At 46.8% G+C, this 17,088-nt stretch overlaps 1 protein-coding gene across 2 annotated transcripts in view; it reads left to right on the top strand.

Annotated features, from left to right (window-relative positions):
• Positions 1-16,808, top strand: part of LOC121445290 (actin filament-associated protein 1-like 1) — a 58,060-nt gene extending 41,252 nt beyond the window's left edge. The window contains exons 12-19 of one of the 2 annotated variants that reach the window (XM_041647345.1): positions 1,666-1,877; positions 3,669-3,814; positions 4,608-4,674; positions 6,035-6,146; positions 8,977-9,141; positions 11,606-11,784; positions 13,474-13,602; positions 15,429-16,808. In XM_041647345.1, the coding sequence (XP_041503279.1) occupies positions 1,666-1,877; positions 3,669-3,814; positions 4,608-4,674; positions 6,035-6,146; positions 8,977-9,141; positions 11,606-11,784; positions 13,474-13,602; positions 15,429-15,452 (1,034 nt within the window). In that variant the 3' untranslated portion in view covers positions 15,453-16,808. Of the gene's footprint in view, positions 1-1,665; positions 1,878-3,668; positions 3,815-4,607; positions 4,681-6,034; positions 6,147-8,976; positions 9,142-11,605; positions 11,785-13,473; positions 13,603-15,428 lie in introns of both variants that reach the window. The other variant, XM_041647344.1, reaches the window with a different exon arrangement.
• The last annotated feature ends 280 nt before the right edge of the window (positions 16,809-17,088 follow it).

Raw genomic sequence — 17,088 nt, 5'->3', positions numbered from 1 at the left:
AAGGAAGTGCAGGCCCTTGAACCCAGGCCCTGGGGCCGATGCCAGAAAACTCTCAGTACCTCGGCCCTGGCTCATTCCTCTAGACGGCTAGACTCCACTCTGTCAAATCCATGGTATGCATCCCTTCACTCCCATGGGTGAAAGGACGACCCAGGGAAAGGGAAATTCACTGACCATCGTATCTGGGATTCCTGTGAACTCAATCAAACCACTGTCCACCTGTAGGCTTCAGCTTCCTCTGCTAATGTGAGAGAGGAGAAAATTCACAGCATCTCACGTGCCAGATGTGCTGGCCTTGGTGATACACACCTGTAATTCCAGAACTAGGGAGCTGGAAGCCGCAGGGTCAGGAGTTCAAGGTTATCTGTGTGTCTCCATAGCAAGTTCAAGGTCAGAGGCCTAGACCCTATCTCAAAAACAAACAACAACAAAAGTATATAAGTTTCATTTATATGTTTATGTAGCTTATCTCCTGGCCTTTATAAGCTAGAAAAATAAAATTTACACAAAAACATGGCTGCTGTCTTTGAGCTAGAAGGACCTTAACTCGGTGTAGGAAACTTTGCAGAGACTGGGGTTGCCTGCCGGGAGGGTCAAGCACCTTGAAGAACTGTGGTTTCTGGTTTATCTACATATATATATATATATATATATATATATATATATATATATATGTAAGTGTATATAGATTGCAGCCTAGTCTGATGAGGAAATTGGAATTAAAATGTTAAGTACTTTTTAAGATAATACATCTTAGTAAAAAGTGTCTGGCAGAGAAGGCATTGCTTCTTTCATACAAGTGCTGTGGTCCATGTACTCTAATCCAGTAGATAATCACCTGTCTTAAAGGGGATGAAGTGTGTCTCAATGGTGGAGCATTTGCCTAGCTGGGTGAGATCCCAGGTTCCATACCCAGCATAGCAAAAAAATAAAATCATCTGTTTCAGATATGCAGAAATACTCTATTAGTTTAAAAGCTGCAATTATAGCCTAGTGGCTATTATAGCCTAGTGGCTATAATCCTAGCACTCCAGGATGCAGAGGCAGGCAGATCTCTGTGAGTTCAAGGCCAGCCTGGTCTGCAGGACAAGTTCCAGTACAAGGGCTACACAGAGAAACACTGCCTTGAAAAACTAGTAAATAAATAAATAAATAAATGTTGTGATTATAAAGAAATATTTCATGGTCGTTGACTCATAACATGCTGTGGTAAAGAAAAAAGCAATAAAAATAAATAAAAACCTAAACTGCTCAGAGCTGATTCTAGCTCCATCTGTGGTCAGCTGCACAGCTGTCTGCTTAGGTTTACAAATCCTTACTGTGGTGACATTTCTATGTGCTGCCGCTAGGTGCCAGCATCATCGTCACTTTCCATCTTAGCAGAAAATTCAGTTTGGCGGAGTGGAGGGGGCAGTTGTAGCTTTTGTAGGCCTTCTCTAGGATTGTCGGCCATTTCCATCACACTTGGTGTGGTCCTGGAGCCGTAAAAGGATGCAGGAATAGCATCGTCAGTGAGCGCTCACAGCTGGGCAGCTGAGACTCAGAGAGGAGGATGCCTAAGGTGCCAGGCCTTCCTGCCAGCTCCATCACAAGGCTTGTGTAGGTACCCCTTAGAGCCTTTGCCCAGGGGGCTATAACAGGTCATTCGGCCGTCTCTTTTTCCAGGCTACCTAAACGTGCTGGTAAACCAAGGCTGGAAGGAACGGTGGTGCCGCCTCAAATGTAACACTCTCTATTTCCACAAAGACCGCACGGACCTGCACACCCATGTGAATGCCATTGCCCTTGGCGGCTGTGAGGTAGCCCCAGGCTTTGGACCCAGGCACCCGTTTGCCTTCAGGATCCTGCGCAATCGGCAGGAGGTGGCCATCCTGGAGGTGAGAGGAGAGAGTCAAGGTAGGGGTAGGGGGTGGGGGTGTCAGCTTGTGGCTACTCTACCACAGGAACTTTGGGGAAAGAACCCAACGTGCTTGTCAGGTAACATAGGGGACACCAGGGATGCTGGAATTCCAAATAAACAAGGAATCGTGTTTTTCATATGAAAGTATCCTGGGTGATTTGGAGACACACCTACACTGAAAGGTTATTTGTTGTGTATCTGAAGTTCAAACCCAACAGAGCACACTGTGTTTTTCTAGCCTAATTCTGGCAGCCCTAATTCTAGAGCCCAGGTTTGCTTATTTGCCCTGACCTTACAGTTCCAGGTCCAACAGGCATCTCCTGCGGTCTGACTGGGATCTGATTCTGGAGTTCTCTCTCAGACCTTCCCCGCAGGAGGCATCGACCTCAGGAAACCCGCTGCCCTTCAAGGTGCCTGTCCCTGCCCCTGAGCAACTCCAGCCTCTACAGAGAGTTTCCCCACACAGAGTTAAGATCCCTCCAGCTCCACACTGGCAGGGCCGCAGTCACATTTTCGGACTCTGTTTCTCTTTCTAGATCTCTGCACCGTGTCCAGCACACACTGAGCTTAGCAGGCCCACACTGAACAATGCACGAGTGCCGCCTGCTCACCACCCGTCCTACCTGCTGGCACCACCCTCCTCTCTGAGGCTGTTCAGAGCACACACTCCCTGTGACAGCCCTTGGGATGCTTAGAATTCACAATGTTGACACAGGGAAGTTCAAATGTCCACCTGCCCACGTTATAGACAAACAGGCCAGGGCAGCCACGTGATTTTTCAAGGCTGGAGGAGTGCCTGTACCCTTTCCACCTGCCTTGTTTTTTAGCTTCAAACACTATTATCTCGGCATCCTCCTGTTGAGTTTCTTGTTTCCCTTAACTTACACAGAGTTTTCTAAGGTTTTTTTCCCTCTTTAAAAACCATGTTTCATTTATTTCTTTACTTAAGTTTGCCATCACTAGCTAACTGGTATTGTGATCATGCTCTTTACATCAGAATTAAGGATATGTTTAACTGGCCAGCAGTTTAACCTGGGGAATTTCCCCATAAATGGTTCTGTAATGCTTTGGTAATTACAGTCTAAGAAAATTTTGAGTTGTATGAGCAATTTCCTATGTAGAAAATTAATTATAAATATGGAGGCTGGAGAGATGGCTCTGCAGTTAAAAGCACTTGCTGCTTTGGCAGAGAACCCTGTAGTGATTCCCAGCACCCACAAAGTGGCTCACAGCCATCTGTAACTCCAGTTCCAGGGGTTTTGGCTTCTGCAGACACCAGGCATTAATGCAGTACACATACATACATGCAAGAAAAAGAATTAGTCATACACATAACATAAAAATAATTTTTAAACAATATATGTTTTGGGGTTGGAGATGTGACTCAGTGATAAAGCCAGGCCTTGAATACACAAGGCGCCCTGGGTTTGATCCCCAGCATGGAAGGAGAGGAAAGGAAGAAGTTTTGAGAGCCTGAAATGTTGTTTTTACATCCAAAGGGTCAGATATAAAAGCCCAGAGGGTGGAGGGTAGGGATATACCATCTTATAGGAGTCATCAGGGAGGACCCCTCGGAGGACATAGCTTTTTGAGTACATACTTGAGAGAATTCAGGAGCCTTGGATTCCGGCATGTGTGTCTAGTCTAATTCTTCCTCCTTCACTAAGTCCTGAGGACTTATAAACATTTGTGGGTTTCTATGACGTGAGCAAGCAGCCAGAAGGCTTCACGGTGTGAAAGTGAACTGCACTGTGCCTCCTCTCCCCAGGCAAGCTGTTCAGAGGACATGGGCCGCTGGCTAGGGCTGCTGCTGGTGGAGATGGGCTCCAAAGTCACCCCAGAGGCCCTGCACTATGACTACGTGGATGTGGAGACCCTAACCAGCATTGTCAGTGCCGGGCGCAACTCCTTCCTGTAAGAGTGATTCCACGACGCACCGCTGGGGGGTGGGGGGGATTCCTGCCTCAGTTCCGCGACCCACCCCTGACCTGTTCCACTTCCAGGCTCCATGAAGCCTTGAGCATTGGGCGGAAGGGGTGGGGCAAGCTCAGGAAGTCCGCTTCCTTGGGAAGGATGGCACTTTCGCCTTTGTGGGAAGCATAGCCTGCTTGTTGCCATTCTGGGGTCTCTCGGCTGACTTAGAAAGAATTCTGGGAATGTGCCACCTGTTGTCACTTGTGAGACTCAGGCGTGCCTGTGCAGTCCTCGCAAGCGTGTAACCTTTCAGTCTATATTAAAAACTGCTGCCGGGCCGGGCCGTGGTGGCGCATGCCTTTAATCCCAGTACTTGGGAGGCAGGCGGATCTCTGTGAGTTCGAAGCCAGCCTGGACTACAAGAGCTAGTTCCAGAACAGGCTCGAAAAGCCACAGAAAAACCCTGTCTCGAAAAACAAAAACAAACTGCTGTCGGGGACTGGAGGGGTGGCTCAGTGGTTAAGAGCACTGGCTGCCCTTCCAGAGGACCTGGGTTCAATTTCTAGCTAGCACCTACATGGCAGCTCACACCTGCCTATAACTCCAGTTCCAGGAATCTGACACCCTCCCACAGATGATACGCATGTGGGCAAAACACCAGTTCACATAAAAATAACTAAAAAGAGTAAAATTTAAAAGAAAAAAAGCAGCTGCCAACATCCAATGAGAGAAGACACGAAGGCAGCATATGCCACAAAATGTCACCAACATCATTAAACCTTTCATGTTCTAGGTACGCACAATCCTGCCAGGATCAGTGGCCTGAGCCCCGTGTCTACGATGAGGTTCCTTATGAAAAGGTGCAGGTAGACTTCCTTCCATGTCTTCTCTCCCCTCCACTGCCCACTTTATCCTTTGCTTCAGAGAAAATGCCTTCACTAACCCACCTGCTCTCAGTGGCATGCCCTGTGCCTTCTGGGAAAAAAAAAAAACCAGAAGACAGGTACATTGCAACCAGATATGAGTGGGTGGGTGGCCTTGCATCTAGAGGAGAGGGAACAAAGCTGCTGAGGACATGGCACGTCTGTGAGCCAGGACCTGCCTGGACTAGAAGATGCTTTGAGTCCTCACTTTCATGGTTCCCCTTTTCTAGAAACATCCCCAACCTGCCCGTTTGTGCCCAAGGTCTTTCTTCACTGCAACTTGAAGGTTTTGCTCGGTTGCAGAAAATCTAGTAACTGGGTAGTTTAGCACTTCATATATGCATAGCCGGGTTTCTATATGCATATATATATATGTGTGTGTGTGTATGTATCTAGATAGATAGATGGATACATACATACATACATGCCTATATGGTATGGTGGCACATGCCCTTAATCCCAGCACTCAAGAGGCAGAGGCAGGTGAATCTCTGAGCTTGAGGCCAGCCAGAGCTGCGTAGTGAGATCCGGTCTTAAACAAACAAACAAACAAAAACCCAAACACTTCAGATATGAAGGCTGGAGTCAGAGGGACCTCTGCTTTGCCTTTCAGACCCCCTGATTCCCACTTCCCACCTCCACGTGAGTGTGCTGGTCCTTCTCTTCTTAGGAGTATTTTGAGAACAAAATGTAGTGATTTGTGTTAAAAAAAAAAAAAGAAAGAAAGAAAGAAAGAAAGAAAATAGCACAGTGCCCAGGCAGTGGGACGTTCTGCCCAGAGAAGTAACAGTACTGTTCCTAATAAAGTGGTTAGGTGACACTAATGTATCAATCACACCAGGCTTCAAGACCCTGGCTAGGCTTGGAGCATGGGAAATGCTCTAAGACAACAAATGCAGTCAGTTTAATAAGGTGCATCACCTCTGCCATTGGCTCCTCTCTTCCATGCCTTTGCTTCCCTCCTTTTCCTCCTCCTCTTCTGAGGGAAGACGGCATTAGCAATTCAGAAAATAGAAAAACACTTTCAAATGATAGGAGGACAAAATGCCTATAATAGAGGCAGCCACCTGCAATTCCCTGAGCCCTCTCATTTGTCCTCTCAGTAAGTACGCCAATTTAAGGTTGCCTTTTACCTGGCACAGAAAGGTATGGGGTTCAAACGATACTGCTAGTAAGGTATCGTTTACTGTACTGTAGAGAGCAGCACCAGCCTATATCTGTAAGGCCAGATCTCAAAGGAGCTGGCCAGAAGCTCCCTGTCTGAACTTAAACTTCTACCTCTGTCCCCCGTGCCCAGGATGAGGAGCCCCAGCGCCCCACTGGGGCTCAGGTGAAGCGCCATGCCTCCTCCTGCAGTGAGAAGTCCCATCGTGTGGACCCACAGGTCAAAGTCAAGCGCCATGCCTCCAGTGAGTTCTGTGGTCTTTCTCCTGCTTGAGGGAGGGAGAGGAGAACACTGCGGGGGCCTCAATACCAGATTTCTCCAGGGGTAAGGGAGAAAAATGAGTAGAAGCAGTCTAACAGTAAACACTCTACCCTAAGAGAAGGAGTGGGGGCTGGGCAGTGTGGGAGCACTTGCCAGGTATGGGAAGATGTAAGGACCCGGTCCCCAGCATAGCAAGAGACACAAAAAGAAAGTGACCATAATGGTATGGCCACTGAGCCAGTGAAGAGTGGAGGGAGGTTTGCAGCGAGACTGGAGTGCTTGGGTCCTCACTCCAGAGGTAAACTCTGCTTGGCTTACCCAGGAGACCCCACTCAGCATTTCCCGATTACTCAAAAGGCCAAAAATTGAGCTTCATGTGGATTCTTTTTTACTTTTGAGATAGAGTTTTCCCTGTGTAGCCCTGGCTGTTCTGGAACTCACTCTGTAGACCAGGGTGGCCTCAAACTCAGAGATCCACCTGCCTCTGCCTCCCGAGTGCTGGGATTAAAGGTATGTGTCACCACCACCACCACCACCCGGTGTGTGAATTCTTAATAAATAGATGCTAATTTAAATGTTTTTATATTGCAAGAATATTATCTATATAATAGTTGAGTGTTTAAAGGTATATAAGCATATACAGGGGGTGGGGGAGAGTGCGTGCTCATCTTTTCCAGAAGACCAAAGTTTGTGGTCTCTGATCTAGGGTAGTAAACTGATAATCAGTCCCTCCCCAGTCCCTGAGCAGGTGTGTCACAAGATCCACAGCTCACTTCTGTGTCCCCATCTGTGCTCTCCAGAGCACACAAGAGACTCACTAGGGCCACCCTAGAGCAAGCCAGCTTCCTAGAGAACAACGTACTCTTTCTTAAGGTTTCTTTCCCATGCACCTGGACATTCTAGTCTTTGCTTTTTGAAGGCTTCTTTTAAAAAACGAAGTGAAATGTTTCTGTTCCCTGGTCCCTTGCATTAGTATATATAAATCATAGCTCCTCAGACTGGGGAAACCGGTCTTCGGTTCTCACTTGGCGGAGACACTGCTATGTAACTTTAAATAAGTCCTTTCTCCTATCTGGTCCCCTGAGGAAGGGATGCATAGTGTTCTTGATAAGCTTCTTGCTTAGGTGCTAGAAATACAGGGCTTTGAAAAAACCTGTTTAAAATGGAAAACCGTTCTTCATGTAATTGACATGCTGTAGTCCCGGCACTCAGAAGACAAAGACAGGACAATCGCTGCAAGCTCCAGGCCAGCCTTGTCTGCATGAATAAAAAGACTAGGGCTGCAGAATGAGACCCACACCTTGAATCCCAGCACTCAGGAGGCAGAAGCAGGCAGATCACTGTGAATTTGAGGTCAACATGGCCTACATAGTGAGTTCCAGGACAGCCAGAGCTACATAATGAGACCTTGTCTTGGAAAAAAACAAAAAAATAAAATATAAATCGATGGATAAACAAAGTAGAAAATTGAAGTCAATATATAAGATTAAAGAAATCACAAAATAGCAACATCAACAAAAAGTATAAAACCTAGACCTGTTTGTTTTGTTTGTTTTTAAATCAAATCTCTCACATGGGCTCAGGCTGTAAGAGCTGTGATCATGGGGCTGCTGTGCCTGAGGACCATTGGCGTCTCCACCCTCTTTCCAGGGGCTGTGAACCACAGCTGAAGTCACAGGGCTCCTGGAGAGGCTCGAAGCCACATGGTGTAGTTCAGTGATGTCCTGAGGCACACAGGAGGAAAGCCGCCCTGCTCCTCAGTCCGCTCTAACAAAACATCCTAAGCTAGATGACCTTTCAAAAACAACAGCTTGTTTCTTCTAGCTTTGGAAGCCAGAGTCCAAGTCAGCAGGCGTGGCATCTGGGCCACCCTCCCCCCCTTTTGCCTAGATGGCTATCTTGCTCTCTTCTGAGGCCACGGATATCACGTATACAGATTCTGTGCTCGTGACCTCATCACCTAGAGTAAGACAGACACATGTCCAGCTTGTCTCTAGTGCCACAAACAGTGGAACCTAACCTTTCTGTGCCTGGCTTCCTCGGCAGTAAAATGAATGATGAGCAGAACCAAGTAAGTTACATGAGGGATAGAGGAAGGTTAAGTGGGAATTCAGGCAGGTGGCTGAGCAGAGCACACACTGTGTGAACAGCATGGTCCTGTCCACCGTGGTGCTGGACCTACAGCACACTGCTGGGGCTTTCTCTCTTCCACCCTTCCCCAGCTGTACAACGAGCAGGGCCTGACCCTGGCCTGGGTCTGATCTGAGTTAGATGTAGGCATCTTCCTTTGTCTACAAATACCTGAGACTTGACTCATTCAAAGCACACTTTCCACAAAGCAAAATGGGTTAGACCTCACAAATTTTGCTCTAGTATATATGATACTACTATCATTATTTCCTAACATTTACTAAGCACTAATTAGTTGCTAGATACTATATTAAATACTTTTTCTTGATTATCTCCTTTAAACCTCACTGCCTCCTGGAAGCTAAATGTTATCAGTATCTTTATTTTTGTGCATATGGACCCTGAGGTTTTGGGGAAAGGCACACCGATCATTTCAGTGTGACATCACACACCCAGTGAAGAAAGAATACAAACCCAGGTCTGCCTGGTTCCCAGCCCCTGCACTGTGCTGCTCCCCTGTTCTTTCCTATTCCTCAGGGGAGTCACACTAGATACACTTACATAAGAGGACCTAACCATCCATATGTTACGGATGAAGTCAAGGTGAGAGGCAAGCTAACGCCACATGTGTGCCTCCCCAGAGGTCAGACCCGCGGACCTCTTGCTGTCCTGTATCTCCGTAGGTGCCAATCAATACAAATATGGCAAGAACCGGGCTGAGGAGGATGCCCGCAGGTACCTGGTAGAAAAAGAGAGGCTGGAAAAGGAGAAGGAGATGATTCGGACAGAACTGATGGCTTTGCGACAGGAGAAGAAGGAACTGAAGGAAGCCATCCGGAACAACCCAGGTACCTGGCAAGGTGTGGCCCTGAATGCACAGGGGTGACTCAGCCTGAGACGTCCCCTGGCACAATAAGGAGAGGCCTCTTACACAGATCTCCTAGTTTTCCACTCGGGAGAGTTAGGCTTCACCCCCTTCTCCTCATTATCATTCATCCTGACTCAAGACAGTGCTGGGAGTTTAGTGAGTGCTTCCAGATAGAGCATGAGAAGCCCCCCAGTACTGTGGAGCTCCCTGTAGTAAGAGACGGCCTGACTACAGTGGCGTGGAGAGCAGAAGCATGCCTCGGCATCTGGGTGCTGCATCTATTCAGTCAGATGTCAAACAGTGGTCCAGGGCTAGGTTTAATGAACACTGATCTTTTCCAGGATCCCTTTCTGAAATCCAGTGACCTCACCAGGCCCTGCCTGCTCTGGGCTTCTCTAACCACATTTTTTACTGTGTTTCTCTGTATCCTTTACCTAGCGGCAGTTTACCACACTTCTGCTTGGCTGTCTCCCATATGTTCCGGGGAATAGGAAGTCCTACCTTACAGAACACACATGGCTCTTTTAGAGCGCTGAACCTATGGGCTCTTCCCTAAGAACAAAACACTTCATCAGGACAGTACAGACAAATTCAGTGGCCCAACCCTAGAGCCCATCCATAGATCTCAACAGGCCTAAGATAAGGACTTCTGGTAAACCAGAGAATGAACACTTGGAACCTTGTGTGGTAGAACACACCTCTGGTTCCAGCAGGCAAATGGATCTCCATGAGTTGGAGGCCAGCTTGATCTACATACCAAGTTCTAGGACAGCCAAGGTTACATAGTGAGACCCTGTATCAAAAAAAAAAAAAAAATTAAACGAGCAAGAGAATAAACAACACGGGAGGATGGCAAGGAAAAGCAGCTTGATTTCAGTATAAGGAAAATGTGTGGGACTAGAGGTGTAACTCAGTGGTTGAGCACACGCACTTGCTAGCATGTGTAAGGCCCTGGACTCAATCCCCCATAAACAAACAAAGGACAGGAACTTTCCAGCGGTAAGAGCCATGATTTGGAACAGACTGACTATCTAGCCAACGTTTTTGTCTGTATCAATTTGCAGTATGCATAAGTTGTTATATTCATTACTTTTGCTTATACTTGTCATACATATATACATATAAGATTACACAAGTGAAGACCTTTGCCTGATTTCTTCACTGATCCATCCCAAGGGTCTAGGACAATGCTTGATATGTAGTAAGAATTCAATAAACCACTACTAAAGCAATGAATGGATGCATCTAACATGACTGTAAAGCTTTCTAGTGGAAGTTAAAGGATGGAGAAGATTCTGGACTGAGCTAGAGCTGTGGCTCATTGGTAAAATGCCTGCCTGGCATTCACAAAGTCCTAGGTTCAATTTCCAGTACTACATAAACCAGGCATGGCAGCACACACCATAATCCCAGCACTTCAGAGGTAGGCATTTTTCCATTGTACAGTCTGAGGCAAGTCTGGGCCATATGAGACCCTGTTTTAAGTGTTTTAAGATATTTTTAAAGATTTTTATTTGTTGTATATACAGTGTTCTACCTGTATACAGGCCTACAGGCCAGAAGAGGACACCACTGTAGATGGTTGTGAGCCACCATGTGGTTGCTGGAAATTGAACTCAGGACCTTTGGAAGAGCAGTCAGTGCTCTTAACCCCTGAGCCATCTCTTCAGCCCCCTTAAGGTTTTTTAAATAGCTTTTCTTTAATAGAGGGCTGTAGGTGTAGCTCTGTGGCAGAGCCCTTCTGAGTGTGCAAGCACTTAGGTTCAATCCCTACTCCTCCACATACAAATGGAGCTTCTTAGCATGACAGAAGCATTAATGAAAATGTATCAGTTTAAACTATATAAGCGCAAGGTCCTCCCCGAAAACCTGGACTGTGGAAAGCTCTGAACTATGACTCCAGTTCACAAGTAACAGAAACCAACATCACACACGAAAACGCGAATTGAAAACTGAGAGATCAGACTGTGGTGAAGTGTAGGGAAACAAATGACCTCATTCTCTTCCCCTTTGTGTGACATAGAAACTGCACAGTACAAGCCTTCACCCAGTCCTCTGAACACCCCAGCAAAAGGGGATCCTCTTCCCAGTGACCACCACCAAAATCCCAGGCTCCACTCCATTCGAGCCAACCCTAAAGTCTAAACCCATCACTGTGAGCAGAAGATGAGAGGTGATCGGGGGGCCAGGCCCCTGAGTTACATGGGACCCACCTACTCAAACTGTAGGGAATGAGTGGGCAACCATGGTTCTGCAGTGGACTATTAGGGTATTGTTTCCTAAAGATGGAGGCTAGGCAGCTAAAGACCACACCACAGAGTGTGGCTGGTAACCCACCCCAGAATCTGTCTTTTACCTACACCAGCACTGCTAGAAAGGTCCTCCAGGAGAGACAGCAACAACTGAGGCCCCACAGACTTTCTCATCAGTTTCTCTGGGCTCAGGAGCAAAGGTGAAGGCCATGGAAGAGGCTGTGGCCACTCTAGAAGCTCAGTGTCGTGCCAAAGAGGAGCAGAGGATCGACATGGAGCTGAAGCTGGTGGCTGTGAAGGAGCGCTTGCAACAGTCCCTGGCAGGGGGCCCGGCCCTGGGCCTGTCTGTGAGCAACAAGAACAAGAGCCAGGTGAGTCCAGTGCCTCCCCCAGGGGGCAGCCACTTCCGAGCCCCTCTCTGCCACTCCACTGTTTTCATTCCCAGTTACAACAGTCAGAAGCATTTCCAGAAAATTCCACATATCCCAAGAAGGGCAGGACTACCCCATTAGAAAGCATTGCTATAAATTGCCAGTGGTCATATACATTCTTCATCTGCTTATACTGATCCACTAGAAGGAAATAATATGCATATAGGTGTGCTTGTTTGTATAATGTCTGTCTTCTGCCTCAAGTATTTTGTGTTTTCATGAAGACTTGAGGGATGAGCACATGCCTGGCATAGATGAGGCATTAGGTTAGATCCCCAGCATCAAACACTAACGCGGGAGTTAGACTGTGTTTATCATAGCCCTGCCTCTTACGGAGTCTGGATGATAGGACTATGCCAAGTGTTTGCTGGATGATTTGATGCCCTCCCTGCGCTCAGACAACGAAACTGGCTCTTCTGATAAGTATGAGCTGTGCTCCCAGCTACTCCCTGTGAGCAGACCACACCCCGTGATCTGAAGCCACCCGACACTTCCTCTCTTTGGGGGCATCCTTAGCTTCATTTTACAGATGGAGAATCTGATTCCCAGAGGGCTGGGGAAGCAGCTGGAAGCCATTCCTTCTTAGCAGCTACTGCTTCTCAGCAGTGCCCTCGGTGCCTTTTCCACGCCACCTTTGATCCTTTTAATTATTCTCTGGAGGTAGAAAAACTTAAGTCTTTTCTACATGTCTTGCAGGGTTAGCTGGTAAGATTTCACACTGCTTGAGTTAGGGTCACTAACTGCTATGAGGGAACATCATGACCAAAAAGCAGGTTGGGGAGGAAAGGGTTTATTTGGCTCACATTTCCACATCATTGCTCATCAGAGAAGGAAGTCAGGACAGGGACTCAAACAGGGCAGGAACCTGAAGGCAAGAGCTGATGCAGAGGCCATGGAGGTGGGGGTGCTGCTTACTGGCTTGTTCAGCTTGCATTTGTCTAGAACACAGGATCATGAGCAGCAGGGATGGCATCACCCACAATGGGATGGGTCTCCCCCCGCCCCCATCAATTACAAATCAAGAAGATGACCTACATGTTTGGCTGCAGCCCGAACTTATGAAGGCATCTTCTCAATTGAGGCTCCCTCCTCTCAGAACCTTGTGTCAAGTTTACATAAAAGTAGACAGCACATATACACACTTACGGAGTTGAATATTAAGCAGTTATCTGGAAGATTTAACAGGTGAAGATAGAGTAGACATGAAGACAACACCAACATTAAGGGAGAAGTTAAGCGCATATACATGAAGCACTGCGTTGAATCCCTAGCAGCGGCACCCAGAAGAAACAGGGCAGCTATGGGATTTGAATCCCAGCTCTCATACTAAGCAACCGTGTCACCCTTCACAGAAACTTGACCTTCCTGATTTCATCTGTAAAATGGGGCAGTTAATAAAAAGTACCTATTTCACAGGCTCGTGGAAAAGCCCACCCATACAATGTCTGCCTGGTGCATAGAGAGAACTCTGTGACTTTGCCTGCCACTGTCTTTACTCCCAGCCCCCAGCATGCTTGCCTAGTGCTTTCTCATTTAAAGTTCACTTTTCCTTCTAAGTGCAGGTTGGGTGCAGGTAGACGGCACTGTATCTCACCTACTCACTGGTTTGGTTTGGTTTGCCATGAACAGGAAACTACAAATAAACCCCAAAGCACTGCTGCAGAGCAGTCTCTCCCTGTCAACTGCGTTTCTGAGCTGAGGAAGAGAAGTCCATCCATTGTCACCTCCAACCAAGGAAGGGTGCTACAGAAGGCCAAGGTAAACCCAGAAAGAGCTCAGCTAATGGCAACTCACTGGTCTGGATCTTTTTATACAGGACCCATCCCAAAATCCAGAATGCCACCCAGAGAGAAAGGTGGAGAACTGAGGGTGTAGCCATGCAGTAAAGCCAGAAGACTCCTCGCCCTGCATTAACATGGTTTTAACAAGCTGCCATCTGGCTTGAGCCTAACAGTATTTCTGGTAGTGAGGAGACAAGATCAGGGGTAATACCTGGCCCAAGGATAAGCAAGAAAGCAACACAAAGACAGAGAGGCTCGGGGCTCACTATATGACACTAGTCCTTAACCTCTTCGTATAATTCTTGGGGACAGCTGTTAAGAACATTTTGGGATTTATAAAGGTATGTATTGGAAACACTGCAACACATTTCTCAAGCATATGAGTAACACGTAGAGCATAGAACAGAAAATATCTTATATCCGGCCGCATTGGGCTTTGCCACCAAATGAGCTTGTGCCAAAACACCTAGAAAATATGCCTGTTTCAGGGTTTTTTGGATTTCAGAATACACAGGTAAAATGGTGTAGAACTGAAAAACAAATTCAACGTTGAACATGGTGGTACACGCCTACAATCCTAGCACCTGAATCTGAGGCAGGGGGATCTAGACCAGCCCTGGATTATATAGTGAGACCCTACCCCCCATCAAGAAAAAGATAGCAAGCTCAGCCAGTGTGCCCAGTAAGTCGCTGTGAAAGCTAACACTGACATCTGCCTGGGTAGTTTGATCTACAAGTACCCAACCTTACTAAGAAATGTGGAGACCAAGGGGTTTCCTCTTCTTTAAGATGAAGAGCTAGAAACCCAAACCAGCCTTTCTTTCTCTTGGGGACTCGGGAAGATATGACTTCAGATGCATACATCCATGAAGACTGTGATGCCAGGTCATAGTAAGTACTGTGAAGTAAAATAGAGGAAGAGGAGAAAGGTGACAAGCGGCTGGGGTGGCTATTTTCACCATTGATAGTCAGTGCCTTTGCAGAGGGTCATACACAATCCATATCCATATTCATATCCATATACACATACACATACTAGGGAAGAGTATGAGGAAAACAAATGGGGCCGAGGGATGAGTAATCCAGAAAGAAAGGAGCATGTTCCAAGTCCTCCCTTGTTTATGGACAAGCAGGTGGAAGGGTGAGCATTAAGAGTAAAAACAAACGCTGGGCAGTGGTGGTGCACGCCTTTAATCCCAGTACTTTTATCCCCGGCAGAGGCAGGCGGATCTCTGTGAGTTCAAGACCAGCCTGGTCTACAGAGCTAGTTCCAGGACAGCCAAGGCTACACAGAGAAACCTTGTCTTAAAAATTAAAAGACAAAAACAAACAAACAAAAAACACTTGTTCTTGCAGAGGAGTGGGGTTCAATTCCCAGCACCCATCTGGTGGCTTACAACCATCTGTAACTCCATGGATCTGATACTCTCTTCTGACCAGGCACACACATAGTGCACAGACAAAACATGCATATACATAAAATAAAAAAAAATCATCAAAAAAAATTTTTAAATCTGGCTAGGTGTGTAATCCCAGCACTTTGGAGACTGAAGCAGGAGGATCACTGTGAATTTGAGGCCAGCCTAATATACATAGTGAGACCTTGTCTCACAATAAAAGGCTATCCTAACTACTCTGCTGGGAGGGGAGAAAGGGACTAAAGGTCACAGACACTGAAGAGCAGGGCCCCGTGGTCTTTGGCCTGGACATTGGAGCTGTTCATACTGAATGCAGTAAGTGTTCCAACCTACAGTCCCACTAGAACCTCAACAACTGACTTTTCCCCATCTTTCTGTGCTTTAGGAATGGGAGATGAAGAAGACCTAGGAAGGGTGAAAAGTCCATCCTGAAGGAGTATCAGCTTGTCCATCTAATGAGGAAATGCTTTCTTCACAAAGACATCAGGAAAAGACCTGGAGCACCCAGAAGATCAGCTTGGTCGTCTGCATGATTTTAGGGACTGTGGGAAGGGAGAAGTGGAAAGCATCCTTCTGGCTTTATAGAGGATGGAGGTGGGAGTGGCGGGAGATAGACTCGTTCGTTCGCGGTTGTAAAGGCTTTGTTAGGTCTCTTTGCCTTCTGAAGCAATGAAAGCACATGTGAATAAGCCATCCCATCCTTTCTCAGCATCCGTCCCAGTCCTTAAGGCAAAGGAAGATAGCACTGAAGCACTGGTAGTGTCGTGAGGAAGAAGACGCCCCATCACCTGGAAGCACTTCAGCAGACTGCATTTCTATTGGGCCTTACAGACGACCTCTGAGCAGGGGTAATGGGCTGCAGAGTCGATATATCCCTGCGTGCACAACAGTGAACAAAAGCTATTAAGAACCTAAAAATTCCACAGTCACCCAGTGGTGGTGCCACACGCCTTTATTCTCAGCACTTGGGAGGCAGAGACAGGCAGATCTCTGTGAGTTCGAGGCCAGCCTGGTCTACTGAGCGAGTCCCAGGACAGCTAGGGCTGTTACACAGGGAAACCCTGTCTCGAAAAACCAGAAGAAAAAATATTTCAGTCATTCTTCATCTGTTTTATAGCCAGGCAAAGTATAGCCACTAAAACCTTCCATGTTTGAGCATTTTAAAATCATGAATATTCAGAGAGTAAAGAAAGTTGAACAGCTGACCCATTGTAAACGCACAGTGGTAGAAGTATGGAGTTCAAATGCCCACATACTGTTGCATTCTTTGAAGGATGGAGTAATTTGCTGTCTGTCAAGTCCTTACCTATCGAATGTGACACTAAGGGCCCTGGGGCTATGGGGCTCTGGTTGGAAGACTAAGTCTTCAGCCTAATGAAGTCTTTATCTTGTACTAGGAGGCCCACAAGTCTGTCTCTGTATCTGCTGTGATGTGAAACTATTGAGGAAAGCCAATGGGAGGATGGATCACTTCTGCTCACGACGAGGGTGCTAAGCCTTTCCCCAACACTTGATATTTGTATAGGACGTCAAGTCCTAGCAACGTCTTTTCTATGCCATTCATGACTGTCTCAACACTGGGCGTTTAGGTCGTTTTTTTAATATATTCATCTCCAATAAAGATGAAAATGCTCAACTCTGAGAGGTCGGAAGATAGCTGGCACTTGGGGGTTAGAGGGAAGATGTGTGTCTCAGAATAACCAGTTGGCTAGTCTTGGTGTTACCCACCTAAGGTTTAATGTACTTCAGCCTTTGCAGTAGCTTGAGACCAGAGCAGGAAAATCAGCCACCTTACTGGTAGGACAGACACATTGGGGTCATGGTCTTGGATCCAGATAGGGCAGATTGCTACTAACTGAAGGATAATCTCTTCGACTCCGCCCCCCCCCCCCCCCCCCGCTAAGTGGTTGTACTCTCCTCCCAAGAATCCTGGTGGGTATCTAATGAGATAATTCATAAGAAGCATCTTCTATATTGTTTAAAGTTGAAAATACTCAAGTCAGAAGTAGATTTTAGTATCAACTAATTGAGAAAGGTCGGACTCA

This window comes from Microtus oregoni, unplaced genomic scaffold, assembly GCF_018167655.1.
Source record: "Microtus oregoni isolate MIOR12 unplaced genomic scaffold, Mior012 000172F_ref0000184, whole genome shotgun sequence".
Lineage (NCBI taxonomy): Eukaryota > Metazoa > Chordata > Mammalia > Rodentia > Cricetidae > Microtus > Microtus oregoni.
The sequence above is the reverse complement of the archived record's forward strand: the minus strand, read 5'-3'. Positions and strand labels throughout refer to the sequence as shown.